Consider the following 19,357-nt stretch of genomic DNA (forward strand, 5'->3'; position numbering starts at 1 on the left):
AGCCTGAAAGACAAGGCTGAACATACTTTCCAAACTCTAGTTTTTAATTAATGCCATGACTGCAACATTTCCCAAAGTCTTGATATAAGCACAAGCTCTCTCTCAGTGTTCTATACCTCCCCCACTCCCACTCACCTCTGTTTCAAGGACAAACTTTCATTAGCAATGTGATCTTTAGCACTGGCTCTATTGACTGTAATGCTTGGTACTGCTCTATTTACTCAACACTACCTCATTGTTTGTAGTGCAAGCTTAACCAGTTGTAGGAGAACAGCCAATGCCTGCAAAATTAAAGCATTTTTTTCCTAGTATGTTGTTTCTCAAGTTGTTTTTTTTTTTAGTAATACTCAGGGAAAGTAAAAAGATGAGGCAACACCAAAAGAATGAGGAGACACTTATCATCCACAATCCAGTTTCCTGCATGATTTTCTCATACTCCTGCCTCTCCATTAAACTTGTACTATAAGAATATTCTAAGCATGGATTTTCCTGAATAACAGCCTTGAAATCTATGAAGTATCTTTGCTTAAATAGGAATCCAAGTGATTCTTGATCAAACCCTTACAAATATGAGCAAAAGAAAGTCAAACTTTCTTAAGCTGACTCTGCTTTGCTTTGTAAATGGGGAAGTGTTCCCTTTCTTGCACAAGCATACTTTCACAAATACATAAAGGACAAGTGGAATTAGATCCCTAAATCAGTTTGCCTTCAATCTCTCAAACTTTCAAGTCACAGATTAGGGCAAGCATCAAGAATTGGTAATGACTCATAAGGAAAAACGAGAGTAAGAAATTATTATATATGATTTTAGCAGTTCACAACTGAGTAAGATCAAAATTTACACTTGGCCTTCCAAGGGATTCAGACCTGCCCAACACAATACAAGGACATTAATGGTTACATTAGGATGTTGCTTCCTCTTACAGAACTACATTCTCTTTTTCAGGTAACTTATGATTCCAAAGCCAGTTCCTTGTGACTGAAAGACCTGACATGAGCTTGTCTGAATGTGAAGCAAGTCACAGTTTCTTGTGATCAAATCTTAGCATCTGAGACTTGCAGAGAAAGGGTGCTGATTTATATTTTCTTTTTTTTTCTTTAAGCATAACCACAAAAACAGCAGTTTTCTTCTGCACTTCATATTTACAAGGTGCCATCTCACATGCTTTACAATAAGCTGAAGTCCTGTGTAATTTTAATTCTGCTGTAAGAAATAACACTGAGACACCCAAGTTGTCAATCAAGCAAACTGCAAAACCCTGTCCCAGTCATATTCTTGTGACAACTATGTATTTCCAACTCTGTACCTCTCATGATCCCCCTCCAATCCAATGGTATTTGATTCAAGAGAATTGGTGTGTTATACAAAGCTTGTGTATTTCTTAAGCTGCAAAGTTAACTTAAATCAACTTTCAGCTACAATAAGGTCCGGTTACACAGCGAAACTTCCACAGGGTTTTTTTTCACTTTTATTTTTCAAATACCATTACTATAGTTCTACTTTCCTCTTAGTGCAATTCACTGCAACAGTCTTACTTACCAGGAAAGTTACAGCAGAATTAATTTCACACATTGCCAATGTCCTCACAGCTCATTGTAATGTTAAAGCACATGCTTACATCTCTCTAGAATAAGAGCCAGAGAATGGGAACCTCACTGATTGAGTTTTGATTTGAATGCAGTAAGAATGATAATAAAATTCAGAGACTGTCCTAGAGTTTTAGTAACAAAACCTTTCATTTTAAGCTAACAGGTGTCCAAAATCACCACAGGAGCCAAGTTTTTGCAAGAAGGAATAAAACTGTTTCTTAACCATACCAATATTTTAGTGTTAATAAAATATCCATTTCTCAATCCTTTTTTGCCATACTCTGCCCACTGCAGCTCTACAAAGAAAGACAGCAGGAGGAAAGAGAAACAAAAATATTTTGAAATAGAAGTTTGGGAGAAGTGAGAGAGTTGGTTTTAATTGTTTTGTTTTGTCTCTCTTCAAAAGGGGTGATCATTTGAATTTCAATTCCCAATACCTTTTGCTTAATATTTATCCCATAGCTCACATCTAACTTCACAGCATGTGGATTTAATGAATGAGGGACAAATAAGCAAAGCAGCTGTTTGTGAACAAAGCAAGAACAGAGGCTATTGTATAGAAGTCCACTGGAGCAAGCTGTGAACAGTTTAAAGAACATCACCACAGATTTATCAGAGCAAAGCACTGAAACATGGTTTGTAGAACAAACATGACTTCTGACCCAAGACTCCCCTAGAACACATATCAAGGTGTCTTTCAGAGCATCAGTATTTCCTCCCTTTTATTGGAATAAGGTTGTAGCTAACAGAAAATAACATGATATCTCTGCAGGCAACAAAAAAGCTTTTCCAGAGCAGGTAGGAGATGGCAAAAACGAACATGAGGGAGAATTACTGGTTTTGTTTCTAATAAAGAGATATAAAGTTTCCACTTTTAACCACAGAAATTATAAAATGAGAGAGGGTTGACATCATGTTGCTAAAAATTAATCTTTAATCAGCATTTTTAATTCTGGCCACAACACTGCTTTGCTAGTAGTATCAATTCTAGCAACTGTCCATCAATCTCAAACCCAGCTGCTCAGCAAAAAGTGCTGCAAGAGACTGACAGAGATGCTGCCCTCATTTGGCAGCACCCAGCTGCCCAAGAACTTCATACATAACTTTAAAGTGTTAAGTTTATTAAAAAAGGGGGGGGGGGGGGAATCAAGTAAACCAACATACAGATTGAGGAAGTGTGCAACCCTTTCAAAATGCTACCAGAGGAAGAGAGAAACAGCACAGGTTTGCAGACAATGCAGACAAATCCACACAAAGTTTTCTAAGCTGCTTCCATGTAAACAGCAAGAACAGATAGAACCACTGCACATATAATTACTGCCAAAATAATAGATTACAAATCATAAAATCATTTAGGTTGGAAAAGATCTTCCAGATCATTGAGTCCTACCATTAACCTAACAGTGCCAAGTTGACCACTAAACCATGTTGCTAAATGCCACATCTACATGTTAAAATTCTTTACGCTTCATTTATTCCTCAGCCACTTTTAAAAACTCTGACAATAATTCATTAACACATTTCCAGTGATTTTTTCAGTAGCTATTTAGAGCAAGTTAGAAGAAAGAAGATCAAAGTCTCTGAGGATCATGCAATCCCAAAAATCTTTGTATTAAAATGCTCTACCCTCTATTTTGCTGTCTTTCGATGACTTTAAAAAAAAAAACTCCAAGAACAATTTCAAGAGAAATTCAAGTATTCAGACATATTATAGCTGTGGAAACATCCAAATGTATTAGTGACACAGTTTACAAACATGGCACAACATCACTCTCTGTGAAGACAGGCACCTTAAGCTGTTCTACAAGCTCACAGTAAAGTTTATTTGTCCATATATGCTAATCCCAGACTTGTAATTAATTGTTACTGTTCAACTTCACCAGAAAATGTAGCAACATCTGCTATCACAAAAAAGTTTTCTCATATCCTCAAACCACTGGGCCAAATTATTCACTTCTCATTAATATTGGCACTTCTAGTTTTAAGAAAAGATAGCCCTGCTTGCCAAGGCTACCACACTTTTATATCTATAAGGAAAAGAATATGCAGCTTTAGACAAATTCTTTTATCTAATTCTCTGCTCATTCAGAAGTGAAACATACCTAAATACAGGAACAAAGCAAGGGAACCTTCCTATTTCCTACAGGGAATGCTTGAGGAATTCAGATAAAAGTATTGCAGCCTTTGGAGAAGGTAAGGTCACTGCTTTTCCACATGACATAAGTGCTGCCAATAACAAATGGATTCACATGATCTACATGTGCATATTTTTGTATACATATATATTTATGTATATTTAATATACATAACAGAAGAACTGTTTATGCTATCAAGTATTTTCTGAACTTTTTGAGGGAACAGATTTCAGTGTTTCAATAATAATGTAATGGGCTACAGAGCTGGGTAGCACTGAGAATTTGTTAAGAGAAAAATAGTTTGTCTAGGCCATCAACAATAGAATTGCAACCAAGGTTCTGAAAAAAGAGTTAACCATAGCTAAAAAACAATAAAAATCCACACTGCAACATCCTGCAGCTACAGGAAGCATTAGCACATCCTTAATTCCCCACGGTAAATACTGATGATATTCCAATAAGAAGTATGCAACATAATTTAACCAATCATCATCTAGCTTTATCAATGAAAATAGGGAGCTCTTGGATGTTAATAAATGTGAAAACTCTACATAAGGCTACCTGCACACAGGACACTCAGCCCTCCTGTAATAGCAGGAATCTATCACTTACCTACCCTGACAACCTGCAGGCCCTTGTGTCTATCAGGAAATCCTTATCACTCACTGCTGATGCCAAACCAAGGCCACAGTTTCACATAAACTGCTCAGTGCCCTACCTGTCCTAAAATGTTCCCCTCCTTTCACCCACACCTTAGTGCTATGGCTGCTCTCGGGAAAACTTCCTAAGCTGCCACATGTGCATCAGACAGAACCATTCCAAACCAGAACGGCCTTCAGCTCAGAACAGTGCCCTGCTCCAGTTCAAGCTGCAGCCCCAAAGACTTTCGTACTGGCAGGATACAGGAGGGAGGGCCACCGAGCAGCACCTGCCTAAATGAAAGGTGCCACTGAAGTGTTCAGGGGCAGAAATAGCTTAAGCTGGTATCGCCATCAAACATGTTGGATCATGAAAACACAAGCAAAGGGTGTAGTTTCACAGGATGTGAGCTTAGACAGCAAAGCAGTTTTAAGTTCCCACCCCATCTGCTTATTTCAGCGATCCTGTTTACAGCACAGCTTCACAAAGGGTTTTACTGACACAACAAAAAGATGGCAAAGTCTGGTGTAGGGCCAGGGGAGAAGCCAGCTTCACTGCTGAAGCCAAATCTTGTGAAATGACACCCTAAGTGTTTGTTGTGGAAAGAACAGCCTGTCTAGTAACATTTGCCAAGGATTCGCCAAACACCTGCTCCAAACCGTCAGAACTCAGACCCAGCAAATACTCCAAACTCTGTTAGAAGTTTTATTGAGGTAATGGAGTCACCAAATACACTGAAGTTGGAAGACCAACCGTGAGAATCAAAAAAAAGTCACCCTGCATTTTCAGATTTTTTCCACAGTTTGAAGACTGAGAGGTGTTTGAAGACTGAGAGGTGTATTCAAATAAATTTTAAAAAATAATTTATCCAAAATGAAGATGTGACAGCTGGCAAGGGAGCCACGAAAACTTTCTGCTAGCACTTTGTGAAGAAGAAGCTGCAGAACAAGTTTCTCTTAAAAAAAGGGTTGTAACCGGTTTATCAGGTTAGAGGAATTAATGAGTTCTTCCACCTCTCCCCCCATCCCATTTGTTTCCAAAAGCTCAATTAACCAGCTTGTTTCTTGCTGAATTTGCTGAAAATAAATTGCATCTGCAACTCAGCTGGATGATCAATAGGTGCCCAAACATGCTTGAGGGAACTGGCAACTTGCTATCACCTGAAAAAGTGGCAACCACTCAGTATTTTCAAATTGAGCATTTTTTAGGGGAGTGTCGGGGGGAAAGGCCCAGCTTTGTCTTTCTCTATATAAGAATATGAATCAAAACATTCACTAGTGTATTTGATTCAATATATCCAATCAGCAAGACTAGGAGAGTCTTCTAAACAAATTTTTAATATTTTAATGTCAATCCACAGATTAAAATTGAATGGTTTTAGTAGATCCAAAAGCAAAGCAAGGTCTAACTTGAGAATGTCTCCCTTTTTATGTATATCGTTCAAAGAAAGATGGTAATTACAGCTAAATACTGCAGACAGTTATCCAAAATTATTAGCTCTTCTTAGACTTATCCTTTTTCAGGAAGACATGCAAATATTACCTTGAAAAGGAAAGTAACATGTCTTAAGGCAAGTCATGCTGATTCAGCCAGGTTTTCTGTATGGGAGGGATTAAGAAATCCACAACACTTTCAACTTCATATGGGATCTTTAACTTAGAACCCCCGTGGCTACAATCAGAGAAGCACATGAGGATGTCAGCTTTTTGATGACAGAGTATTGGGGCTGAGAGAAAGGCAAAGTTCGTTTTGGTTTTGCTCTTTAAAAGCAAGGTTCCATTCCTACTAGGTTCCACAGAGCAACCTGAGAATAACTGCTCTCCCTTAAAAGCTTGCAGAGTGGGAAACAATAAAGCTACAGCAGTTGACTAGAAAAATATAAATAACATGCTAAATAAGCCAGTCCTGTGATTTGAGGATCTGAACAATGAAACCTGGCAAGAATGTCCCAGTCATGCAGGAAGAAAACTATTCCCTTTGGTAAGTAGTGTAGCTGATGCATGCTTAGAGGCTTAGATCACAGGCTCAAGACAATTCCAAATGCACACTTGAACAAGAGCTCTCCCACTTTATTAAATAAAAATCCTCAGTTTTCTACTCAGTAGCATTCTGCAACATCTCAGCAGCTGTGAGTTCACCATTACTTGTCTCACATCAGAGGTAAGTTATTAATGACATCAAGCAAGGTGCTCCCAAAGGGCACACATTTTATGACTTCAGGTAACTATTTCCCTGACATTTGTACATACTCTACCCCCACAAAGGAAAGCTACCACAACACTGCACATCACCTATGAGAAATACAGATGGATCCCATAACTGCAGTAGTACCTCTGGAATCAAATGCTTGTTACCTTGTACAAGTGCCTTATTTAAAACCTTGCAACAAAACAAACAGAGCATATGCTGCAGCAAAGAACTTGGTTATTTGGGGGCACTGTGCTTCAGAACCTTACCTTGTAAAATTACATCAACCAAAACTTATTGATAAGGAACCCTTTTCAGAATATTTCTTAAGTCAAACTCAAGTAGTAAGCTGTGCAATATGTAACATTTTAAAAATATGAAGTAAAATTTAAAAGATGCATCATTTGATGAAGTGCCTGGTTAAAAGAAGAGTAAAGACTTGACACCACAGATTACAGGCCTTTGGTAGACCCCATCATTGCTGGAAAGTGAACTATACAGCAATAGAAGGAGACCTTCTGTGGTCAGGGGACTAACGCCAGACCCACAGAAGCTGATCTACTGTTTACCAGCTACAAATCACTGATTCAGAACCACAGAATGTTTGAAGTTGAAAGAGGCCTCTGAAGCATGGATAAAAGTTACAATGGATTTGTGCTCAATGATTCTCACTTCCCTCTACATACAGAGACTGGGAACCCAAGGCAAAAAAAACAGAAGCAGGCACCAAAACTTTCATTTACATGTGCTAAGGTGAGCAATTTTCAGCTGCATCATCAATTTTCTACCACAACCCAGGCAGGGTGTGGAAAGCTAATTTCATGTACTCTATAACATTATCTCAAATCAAGGTACAAGTCCACTTCCTTTTCCTCCTCCTTTTCAAATAACCACTTCAACTACCTGTTGCTTTTGCTAATCAAAATGCTTAACTGAGAAAGAAAAAAAAAAAACTGTATGTCTTGTCACCTGACTCATCCTTAAAATACATGATGCAATTAAAATATTCCTTAGACTTATCTTCAAAAACACAGAAAAGGATTTACTATTAAAGAATATGGAGTTTTGCTTTTTGCCACCACTGCAAGTGGGAATTTGAATTAATTCTCTCCCAATTCTCACAGGAGTCAGGACACGGAGGGGAAGGGAGAAGAGTTTAGGTAAGGTGTGGTCCAGAAGAATTATGATGGAACTGGCCACATCACAACTGGCATCCAACAACTAACAGCAAAATCATTATTTAATTGCATAGATATGCAAACAAAAAGGAAAAAAATTGTTGTTTTTCAAGAGTCTCTACCCACCTACACACAAAGGTAGTATTTCCTTTTATTTGCTAAAGCAGACCCACCTACAGTGTAATTTACAGCAATAAGATACAATCTCTCATAAAGTATTGGGTATAATTAAAGTGTGTCTGTTATAAAGGTAAACAGAGTGTACTAGGCTAAGCTGTTCCAGATGTCTTTAGTGCAAGATCTGGGACAAGATCAAACCTGCAGCTGCACATTTTCTCAGGGGTTATTATGGAGCTTTAGAAAAAAAAAAAAAAAAAAAAAAAAAAAAAAGAGATAATCACCTCTTGGTCCTGGACTCCAGCAAAACAAATGCAAGTAGAACAAATGCCACTGCAGCCAGTGCTGACAGATTTTAAGCCACATAGAAGTTACATGTTCAAAGACACTCCAGAGTGTAGTTGATTTTTGCAGTATCAGAGGGTTAGGACCAAGTCTGCCAAGTTATCTGTGTCACCAGAAATTACAGCAACATGAACCTGTTCTACTGCCTAAGCAAGTTTCTTGCTGAAACACACCTACGAATGATTCAGACAAGGTGTGGAAAGGCAGGTTTATATGTTACACAAAAACGCACTATTGTATTTTTCCATTCAAGCACATTTTGTGCATAGAAAGGACAGTCAAAGCAAGCAAACTTTTGGGAACTGCATGATGCGTACACTATTTGCACTAAATTTTTTGAAGTAGCTTAAGTCCGCTTGACTGTAAGAATCATACAAACTTTAGATTTACTGTCTTAGTGTCATATTAAAAGAGCTAAAGAGCGAAACTACATATATCAGAAAAAAATCAAACCAAATCACTTTATAATCCACTCATTAGTCTCATCTGGAAAAGAGTAATACACAACAAGCATATCTGATGTTACATGAAAGATTTTGAAGGTTTCAGCTGATTTGAAGAAGAGCAAATGCGAAAAAGTTTTTCAATACACATTAGAACAGTGAACCTGTAGATTAAAATGTACCATGTGAAGTTTGAAAGTTTGATTAGCACTGCTTTATTAAGCAGAACTCTTACAGGCCTACTCTTTCAAAGCTTAAGAGAAACTTGGAATAAAAGTAGACCCATCAAAACAACCAAAGTCATTTCTTCCCAGGACTCATAGCATGAGCTCAAATCCTCTGGTATCGTACACAGCTGTTTCGGAATTATGGAGTTCCCATTTCAAATGGTTCAAGTCTCATTTGGGTTAGCTTAAAAACAAGCACGAAATCTTGCCAGTGATTTCAAGGTGAAAGACAAAACTAAAGTCTGTTTCCTTTTTCAAATCCGTTAAATCTCATTCACAGGCTTCACCCAGAAGCAGCACCTCACCTGTTGAAGAACCCGGTCCAGTGGTTCAGCTTTGCCCAGTCCCTCTGGTGTTAAGCCGCTGACTTCACGACACTGGTCACTTAAATCCAAGTTGTCTGCTTTCACCAGGGATTTGTGTAGCGTCCCTACCTAAAAACATTCAAGAAATTATGGACAAAAGTGAGGAACAATCAAAATAGCTCTTTATAGCATTATGTTGAGACTGCAGAAAAATCAGAAAGGTGCAGTATCACCTCCCGATAAATGCCAGGAGAAAACGCATTTGTCTATTTCACAAATCGAAACCTTTGGCCGCGGTTTCTCTCCCTCCCAACCCGGAGAGCCACGCTCTCTGCTTCGGAGTATCCAGGCCCATTTTCATGGGAGGCCTTTTGCAATTAGCACCGACTTCTGCGGGAGTTGTTAAGTGCAAAGGGAAGATCACTTAATATTAAGGCAGTTTCGTGAATCCACTAATGAAACTGATAGTCTTGTTAGATAAAACTTGTTTTATCAAAGCCCTTCATCTCTAGGGGGTTATTTATGATAGGGCTTTTGGGGAGAAAAAAGATTAGACTTTTAGGTTGGCCTAAAAATTAAAAGAAGTCAATATTCACTTGAAGGTTATCCAAACACTGGTTAAACAAACAAAAAGCAGGCCCAAAGGGTCCAACGGTGACCGTGAGCCGGCTCCCAGGGAAGCGAGCACGCTCGGAGCCACCCGGGGCAGCTTTTTGTTTTAAAGCTTCAAAAGTCGGTAGACATCGTCGAAGCTACACATGATTTAAGGCGGACGGGGCAGTGGGGTGTGGAAGCGGCCAAATTTTCTTTAGAAGTTATTCCTTCCCTCAAGACGGAACAAAAAGGAGCTTCCCGAGCGAGCGCCCCGGGCAGGGAATGACCCCCGGGCACGGGCCCCGCGCCCTCCCCTCCCCTCCCTCGGTGCATTTGTGAAATGAACAAACGGCTCCGGGCAGGCGGCGAGCGCCCGGGAGAGCCCGCTCGCCCCGCGCCGGGGAACGCGCCCTCGCCCCCGATATCGAAGCCATACCTTCTTGTTCTGTAGATCCACAACTTGCCACACCAAGAGAATTAGTTCCCTCTCATCCGAACCCAGTTTAGCCCCATATGCACCAGCTGTTGCCCCAAACAACACCACCAAAGAGTCACTGTGCGAAGCCGTCATGACCACAGGGGGAAACAACTACAATTAAAAGCAGAGGTCAAAAAAAAAAAAAAAAAAAAAAAAAAAAGAGAGGAAAAAAAAAAAAAAGCAAAAGAAAGACACACTAACAAACAAGAAAAAAAAAAAAAAAAAAAAAAAAAAAACTCCCACAAGGCTCACCCCCTACCTCCAAGGAATCAAAAGGAAAAGGAGCGAACGAGAAGTCACAATATAAAGAGGAGAGAAAGAGCTATTTAGGAGGTTGGGTGTTTGAGAAAAAAAACATGGAGAAAGGAAGCTCTCATCTCTACCTGTTCCCGGTGATCTCCTTCCCGGGGCCGATTGGGAGGTGAAATTAGCAAGCTGTGGGTTTCTTTCCCTCTGACATCATGGCAGAAGCTCAGTCTGGGCTTGGGCTTTTTTTTTTTTCCTCTCTCTCTTTTTTTTCCTTCCCTCTTCCCCTTCCCCTCTCCTGAGTTACCTGCCCTTGGTGCAGCTCATGTGACTCTAGTCAATCTCCCAAAGGGACAAGGCCATTGGGCCTCTGGAAAAGGTGTAGGAGGGACAGAGGGAGAATCAACGCCTGGCTGATCTGGCCTGATTGGTTTTTGAAGGAGATCAGAGGCAAACTCCCTTTCTCTGTTTAATTCTGCCTGCAGGAAGTGCCTCTACCTGCTTTCAGTTCAGCGGTCCCGCCCGGCGTGCGGGGCACACGGGGCTCTGTGCGCTCGGACCCGCGCCCGGTTCGGGCCAAATCTCAACAACAGCCGAGTACCGTGGCTAAAACACGATTTATGACTTAGCATTGAATCCACGAAGAAAAGTCTTTACCTGCTTCTAAGTAACTGCCCTTTGTGCACGTTGCTGTGTGTGTATCCAGCTACCGACGCTAATGTGCAATGAAAGTGTAGCATTCCACTGGGATTTTTAAGGGATATTACAGACGGAGAGTGCTTTGCAATTTAGGCCCTGTCCTTCATATAGTTTGTAAAGATGGGTCTTCGTAAAACAATTCTTTTTGTTTTGAAAAAGGATGTATCTAGGAAGTTTAGCAAAAACACAGTATAGAGACCTGCATTTTCTCCCCTACAAGTGCTCAATACGGAGCAGTCTCCTGGGCATTCACTGCAGTCCAAGACGGGCAGCTTTTCTCCACTCCTCTCTCCTCTTGCACTGGTGAGGCAACAACGGGAAACCACCACCTGGTTTAGCTGTGTGAAAACACTCCTGCTCAACAGCAGCAGCAATATTTGTAAACATCGGGAACTGAGAAAATGTTCAGAGATATTTTCAAACTCAAATTGATTTTTAAAGCAGAAAAAAAAAAAAAAAACATCAAAAGGCTTCTAAACTCTTTTGAATGTTATTTTTCCTACTGCCACCACTGATGAATTACTAATGAATTTTAAAGGCCAAATGCTGCAAGTTAGACTAGTCATAATTTTTCTTTTGTTTAATTAAGTCTTCAGTTTATATTTCAATATTAGTGTTTGTGTTAAAATAGAGTTTTTACTGAATGAAAATTGGTGCTGCTATTTAGCTACTGATGTCTACCCTGGGAAAATGCAGAGCTGGGTATTTAACTGTGACTATCTGATGGCTTAAATTATTAAGTCATATTTTCTCATCTTCTTTTAACATTCCAATTTTATAATTGATTAATTATAGCAGTTATTATGGACCTCCTTCTGGCAAGCACTGATTCCCCATGCTAACACCACCAGCAAGAATAATTCCATATATTTCAGTGAAAATAAACTACAGTTCAGGGATGCTGTCTGATGTGAGGTATCTTAGAATTCATGTGTTACAAGTATTTATCTGACAGAGGCCATGCAGGAAACCTTGCACAGGTGCATCTCACTGAACATCACAAGACAGTTAAACACCTCTCAGCTGTTGTCTCTGCAACTCAAGCAGCTGCCTGAGAAGCAATCCTGAAAATATGTCTACAGAAAGGCAAATTCTTGAACAGAGATGAAAACTTTAATCTGTAACACATATCTATTTATATAGTCAAAATATTTTCAGCATTGTATTTTCTAGCATTGCTGAATTTATGCCACAGCTATATTTTCCTCTGTCAATGCATTTCCAGAAGTCCTTGGTAGAATAAAACCCCATTCATTTTGCTTTTGTTATATCCTTTGGATATAGTGGTAATGAAACAATGTAACACTGTTATTGAGAATGGGATGATTCTTATCCCTGAAGTCTGCAATAAGGACTATAAAAATGACTGCAAGTGTGAGAACTGTTCCTCTTTTCCCAACCTGTTCCCCTCCTCCCACACTCACACATATATATGGGGGTGTTTGGAGAGAGGTAGTGTTTGTACAGATAAGTGTAAGCACAGATTAACTGTAAATACAGATTTTAACTGTAGCTATGTTCACAGAAAAAAATACCAGGCTGTTGCAATTTAGCTGCCTTTATGAGGATGTCATTTTGTAGCCCTAATATGTGAGTACTTCATACATAATGGGATTTTAATTAGCAGATTTCTACAGAAGATCTTACACATAATAAATTCTTAGCCAGGTTGACACATATGCTCACAGGCTCCAGTGAACTGGCTCAAGAATGCCAATACATATGTACTTGTCTTTAGGATCTAGTGTGAAAGAAAAATTATTGTAATTCACTCAGTAACATGCCAGATTAAAGAAGTCCTCCTCAAATCAATGCCAAAGACCCTTGAAAATTTATTTGAAATCTGTACGTGGTATCAAATGCTGGTGAGCCCAAAAGCTTCTATGCTTTTTACAATTATATTAGCTCATCTCATAAAATGTAGCCTCTCTTCAAGAAAGCCCATCTGCTTTCTACTTTTAAACTATCTTGACTCATATAATTCTACTAAATTACGAATTTATCTGAACTATTCTAGCTAAATTAACTTTAAAAAAAAACATTCAAAAATGTTTTAAAAAACCCTTAAATAAAAGCTGGCCTTCCTGTAATATCACACATTATATGTAACAGATTATACAACTGGCTTCTCATTCACCTTCTATCCACAACCATTCTCTGCCCTGAATTATACTAGCAATTTGTTGATCTAAATAATATAAAGTAATGACATCGTATGTCTCAACAGGACAGCAACAGGATCCAGTTCCTGAAAAACATACGGGACAAGCCCTTTTACACTGAGCATAGAAAAGTTAATTTGTAACCAAGATCTTGCTGAAATAAAGAGTTATTGCTCACCTTTAGCTTTAATCCTGGCAAGCATATTTATAGAGGTACTTGGTTGTAGGCTGCATAAGAGGGTAACGTCTCATAAATGGAACTGGGTGGAGAAGAAAAGTTTTGAAGATGGACACTCATTGTTATGCAAGCTCAGTACTGTGATTATTTTGTTTCTTATTAATCAAGCAATTAAAGCTGTAAAATAGATCAGTTTTACAGTTAGATCACATGAGAACACTGGAGAGACTCATTAAAAGCATTGTGCTGGAATGGATAAATTTGTAGTGGCATTTTCATTCCTGCAGGGAAGGGAAGGGAAGGGAAGGGAAGGGAAGGGAAGGGAAGGGAAGGGAAGGGAAGGGAAGGGAAGGGAAGGGAAGGGAAGGGAAGGGAAGGGAAGGGAAGGGAAGGGAAGGGAAGGGAAGGGAAGGGAAGGGAAGGGAAGGGAAGGGAAGGGAAGGGAAGGGAAGGGAAGGGGACCATCACTTTTACTACATTATTAAAAATTCCTGTGAACTGAATGTCCTGATGACTGAAGTCCTTTTGTTAAAGGAGCATGAAACTTTGAGACGAGATCTGGAGTAATATCCTGGCTGCATTTAGATCTACCATTGGCCATGGTGGCAGGGCAAGGATGTGCACCAAAAGATGTCCAGAGGTCTCTTCTAGCTAATTTTTTCCTATGATTTTGAGAAACAGAGATATTAAATTGAATAAGTATGGAGCCTTGGTGTTTCTCTGCACAATAGGGATAGTAGTAAATTCTCTGCATGCCTCAGCTTCTCCAAACTGAACTGGCACTGGAAGTACAAGATCTGTAAGTGACATGTAAGCAAATGTGAGAAAACATTTAGGTTTCATACCCATTCAATCCTTGGCTCCTGGATTGGATTAAAAAATATTGCAGCAATATTTGCTGAAGCAGGAGCTTACTGTAACTCCTGAAACATAAACCCATAGGTAAAGAATTTTCTGGCATCCTTTCTTTAACAGCAAATGAGTGGAAAAAGGCATGGGAACAAGTGCTTAGCAGTGTTCTTTGATTGCTGTCCAGATGTTTGGAGAGATCTGATTTTTTGGTCTGCCAGGTAGTTGTGCCATGATTACAATGCACTGTAGAAGCCTTGAAATAATTTCCATTGAGATATCCACAAAAGCTCAGCAATCTGCAGAAGAGCTTCAGAACTGTGGTTCTAAGGGATTGTTACCCTGCAGGCGCCAGCACCACCAAGCCACACTGGAAGCATTCACTTAGAATCCTGTATCAGTTGGAATTTATTTCTATTGACTTAAAGGTAAGTTAAAACATAAAATTGGTGACTAGACAAGATAAAGAAAAATGAAATTACTTCCCTGTCATTTTACATAGCTTCTCTTCTTTATGGGATGACAATCAATGCAGTGGTTTAATCCTACAAAGGTTTTATACATGCTTAGTTCCCATTGGAGTACTGGTGTGAGTTGTTTAGCCAAGTTTCCCCAGATTACACCTACCAGGCTTTTGAAAATCTAAGCATTTACTTTTACAACAAACTTGTGGACAGATCAAACATGCATGCATAGTAGTGCCTTTCATAAATATTATTATAGATTTACATCAAAGTTAACAGTTTATAACAAATAAACTAAATTTCCTTTTTTTTTAAATTGGAAATAATGCTGTCTATCAAATATTTTACTGAACAATTTTCTGGATTTAGAATCACTGAAATGATTGCTGACAGGGACCTCTGCAAGCCCTCTTGTCCAGCTCTGGCTTACTGCCAGCACTACATTGAACCAGCCAGTATTTTGTCCAGCTGTGACTTGGAAACCTCCAGGGATGACCCATTCCAGTGCTGCACTGCTTTGCTGATGAGAAACTTTCTCCTGGTTACCAATCTGATCTCACTGCTAAATTTTAAAATAACTCATTACAACTAGTTGAGACAGGATCTTTAAGCTGTGGTAAGTTAGACAAGCCACGTGGTACAATTCCTGTTACCTAATGAGATGAATATGCAGGTACTTCCTGACCCTTTCAATCTACCTTACCTGGGATTCAAAACTGACTTTGTGCAAAGCTTTATTGCCTTTGCAACCAGCCTAAATGAATTTTCATTTCAATTGCTCATTTTTTTTACTAGTCTCAGCTATAGTATAATATGATAAAGAAAATTCAAAGGCAAATATCCTTTTTGTGGCAGGTTTTTAAGCAAGACTGATGTTCAGTCTTAGATCAGAGCTCTTCTATATACTAACCCATTCTCTCTTTGCCTATTGAAAGGATATAGAAGTTTACAAGTCTGTTGGTGTGGCAGAATATTCAACAGTAAAGAATTTGCTTTTTAATGATAAAGTTAATCTAGTGAGGTATTTGTTACATAAGCTATAAAGGAAAGAAATTCCATTACCAGCATTCTTGCTACCATCACTCTTGCCCTAGTGAAAGGAGTAAAAAATAAATTGATAACACTATCCACTGCAATAGCTAAAAGCCAAAATGCTCTGTTATTCACTAGTATTTACATGCAATTAAATAGAATAGTCTTCTGAATTTATAAGTAATAGAATTTAAAATTACACATTTATGGTTCAAGAGGATAAAGTTATATCTTTTGGGAAAAGATCAAGAGTTTAACTCCTCTTAATAGTAAATGAGAATGACCTTATGTCTACATAAAACATTTAATTTGGGCATTCTGTACTTTATATTTTAACAGACCAACTCAGAGACTTCCAGTCATAGGAGTAGCAAGACAGGAGATTCAGTAGTGCTTTACCCTTATAGAAACCTTCTGTAACACTCCTTCAACGAATCAATGCTGTTCAGCCTGTCATATTCCCACACATAAATGCATTCACACTGTACAGCTAGAAAGTTCTCAGAAGTTCACTGAACCACAAAATCACTGATTCTTCCGAGTGAGAAGTGGCCATAGCCATCTGGAACACTGGATTCCAGTCCCCCATTTCCAGTCACCTCTGCATGTAAACACAAAAACCAAATAGACAACATAAGAAATGTAAAGGCCGTTATCTACATCAAAAGATCTGCATGCTCCCCACTGCTCTCACTTACTGAGAGCTGATAATCAGTGCTGCAATGCAGCACTGATGAAAGAATTGATCATCAAATACAAAGGACTGTATACTGCAACTCCAAGTTTTTCAACGAAAAACAACTATAAAATTTACACAATTAATGATGAATTTATGCAGGTTACATCTTCTCATCTTACTGAAAACTGGCTGATACTGGTCTCCCTCATGAGATTATCTTGGCAGAAATTACTAATCTCTGTCTGTTTATTCAGATTATACCACAAACTCTCAGCTGACATAAAAACATTGATAAAAAAGAAGGTGTGTTCCTATAATATTTAACTGCACTGATATTTAACCTGTCTCATCATTAGAATTTAATTAAATTCCACATACAGATATGCTAATACACTTCTTTTTCTCACCACAGTATAAACAGAAGTAAAATATAAATGCAAAACATAAACAAAACTTAACCACCTGTTGAAGTACTTGGGCTTTGAGAATATTTCATCGAAGCATTTTGTGTAATAAATTGATGAATGCAATTATGCACAACGAAAACAGACATGATAGGACCTATAATTCAATGATTTCCTTTCATCTTGATTATGGTTATTTTGTTTAACATCACTTCTACCAGCAATTGTTACATACCTAAGATCTGACAAGAGGATTTCACAGGGAACACACCATGTCATATTCTATCCAACACAAGGATGGCATAATTTCCCCAAAAAAGCAGACCTATGGTTTTGTTTTTTGTGTTTTTTTTTGTTTGTTTTTTGTGTGTGGTTTTTTTGTTTTTGTTTTTGTTTATTTTATTTTATTTTATTTTATTTTATTTTATTTTATTTCTGTTTTTAGTGCCCTGTCTTGGAAGTACAAGGTCTTTAAAAAGTCTTGTCTGACTCATGACTACCAGCCTCTAGCAGAACTAATACGAATTTCTAGGAAGATTAGATGAGTTTATTTTCTACTCTACCATTTGCAGCTTGATAAGACAACTACAGATTTTGCAAAATCATCTGATTTCTTTTTTCTACGGCACCTCTAAATGCAATTGCTTGCATGGAAGACTCTAGTTCACATTGAACTGTATTATATAGTTACAGTCATGTCAGTAGAATCATCAGATCCTCACTTAAATAAATTTCCTTGTTCTATTCAACAAATTCTCTTTTGACTTTAACCTCTGAGCGTGATTAAACAAGTACCTCTCTTCTTTGGGCCTGATATTGGATCCTACACACTGTGGAAGTAAGATAGAAGTAATGTCCTTACAGATACATCTGGCTGATACAGGAGAGTGAAGTGGTTTCCTGAGAAGAAAAATTCTCAGAGAAACATATTGCACAGTCAGTAAATGTATTCAGACAGAAAGGAGACAGGCATACCTAGATTATTCCTTTTGGCATGCTGTAGAAATTTTAAATTTAAGACACCATATGATGCAATTCAGTGCATTTTATCACTTAACAGCTATAGAATTGCTTTATAAGCACGGATAATAACTAAGCACATGCAAGCAGGTGCAATTCCCTTCCCAGCAAGTTGGAGTTGTGATAATATACCCTGACAGAGCTGTTTCATAAGTGCCAGTACTACCTCACCTCCTTTTCACAACCCTCTGCTAATGTGGCACACCCTTGTTTGACAGGAAATGTCACCTTGTGTTCAGTCATTCCTTGCTTTCCTCAAATAATAATTTCAACCATGGTGTCACACAGTTAACATACATTAAGATTTTGCCTTTTCTACACTGAAATACATGGTGGTGATGAAAAAAAGAGAGCCCTGGGGCACAGGAGAGGAAGTTACCTGGCACATTCTGGGAGCGGCTCTGCAGTGGCTTGGGTGAATGCACCGATGATAAAGCTCTGGCTCTGGGTGAAGTAGATGTCTAGGACATAACTAACTTTTAACTACTCCTTTCCAGACTCAAGTGCTCTACTTTGTGTGAGGAGGGACCCTGAGTAGTCCAATCCTCTATTCTCAAAAGTGGAGTCATTCCTTCATTGGTTGAGTTATCCTGGAAAAAACAAGACTTCGTGGGAATGGGCAAACAAGGGGCACTTCTGCCTGATAGGTCATGAATCCATGGCTTTAGGGCACATCAAGCTTTTCTAGGGCCAGGCATCACTGAACACCTGCAGCCTCACTAAGGGCAGTCAGGCCAGCTGTCACTGTCACACCTGAGTCACGATGGGCAGCATTTTACACCTACTTTATATAGACCTAAAATTGTGACATCAGGTTTTCCTGTCTCTTCAAAACTCTGGATTACATTCTATCTATGCAAGAATCCCTATCAGAGAATGTATAAAACATCAAGTTTTTGATAAATTAATGTGTAAATTCTTCCTTTTCTCACAACACTGACTTTAAAAAACTGACTTTGCAAAACTAACTTTAAAAAACATTTTATATTTTGCACTGCAATCAAAAGCACAGGATTTATCTGTCCTTGTGAATCTTTTTGGTTTAGAGGAACAAAGTGGAACCCACCACCTTCAATCAAAGATTGGCTGCTTAATCAAAGAGATGTGAATAGCTTGCATTCTCAACTTTTGATTTCCACAAAGCCTGTTTGTTTTACTTAAGGCTAGCAGTCCCTGTTGCCAAGGAATTGCTAGGGAGCTAAGCCACACCTTTATGAATATACTTAGCACTTCCTGCTCTGTGCAGCCTTAAAAGCAGTCTCCTCTACTCCAGAGAGATAATTGGAGGTTAAAACAACATAAACATCTACATCTTAAGATCTTGCCTGGCTGGCAAAGCCACCTGTCTTTGTGCTCTTGTTAAATAGGTCACACAAGGTCTTGGGG

The 19,357-nt window shown here is 38.7% G+C and overlaps 1 protein-coding gene across 6 annotated transcripts in view; it reads right to left on the reverse strand.

The window, feature by feature from the left end:
- Nucleotides 1-10,947, reverse strand: part of ESRP2 (epithelial splicing regulatory protein 2) — a 42,923-nt gene extending 31,976 nt beyond the window's left edge. For 2 of the 6 annotated variants that reach the window (XM_068202767.1, XM_068202770.1), the window contains exons 1-3: nt 10,622-10,947; nt 10,197-10,349; nt 9,167-9,295 (exon numbers count right to left, since the gene is read on the reverse strand). In XM_068202767.1, coding sequence (XP_068058868.1) covers nt 9,167-9,295; nt 10,197-10,331 — 264 coding nt within the window. In that variant the 5' untranslated portion in view covers nt 10,332-10,349; nt 10,622-10,947. Of the gene's footprint in view, nt 1-9,166; nt 9,296-10,196; nt 10,350-10,497; nt 10,594-10,621 lie in introns of those variants that run through there. The other 4 variants (XM_068202764.1, XM_068202769.1, XM_068202766.1 and 1 more) reach the window with 4 other exon arrangements.
- Nucleotides 10,948-19,357: the final 8,410 nt, after the last annotated feature.

Source organism: Anomalospiza imberbis, chromosome 12 (assembly GCF_031753505.1).
Source record: "Anomalospiza imberbis isolate Cuckoo-Finch-1a 21T00152 chromosome 12, ASM3175350v1, whole genome shotgun sequence".
Taxonomy (NCBI): Eukaryota; Metazoa; Chordata; class Aves; order Passeriformes; family Viduidae; genus Anomalospiza; species Anomalospiza imberbis.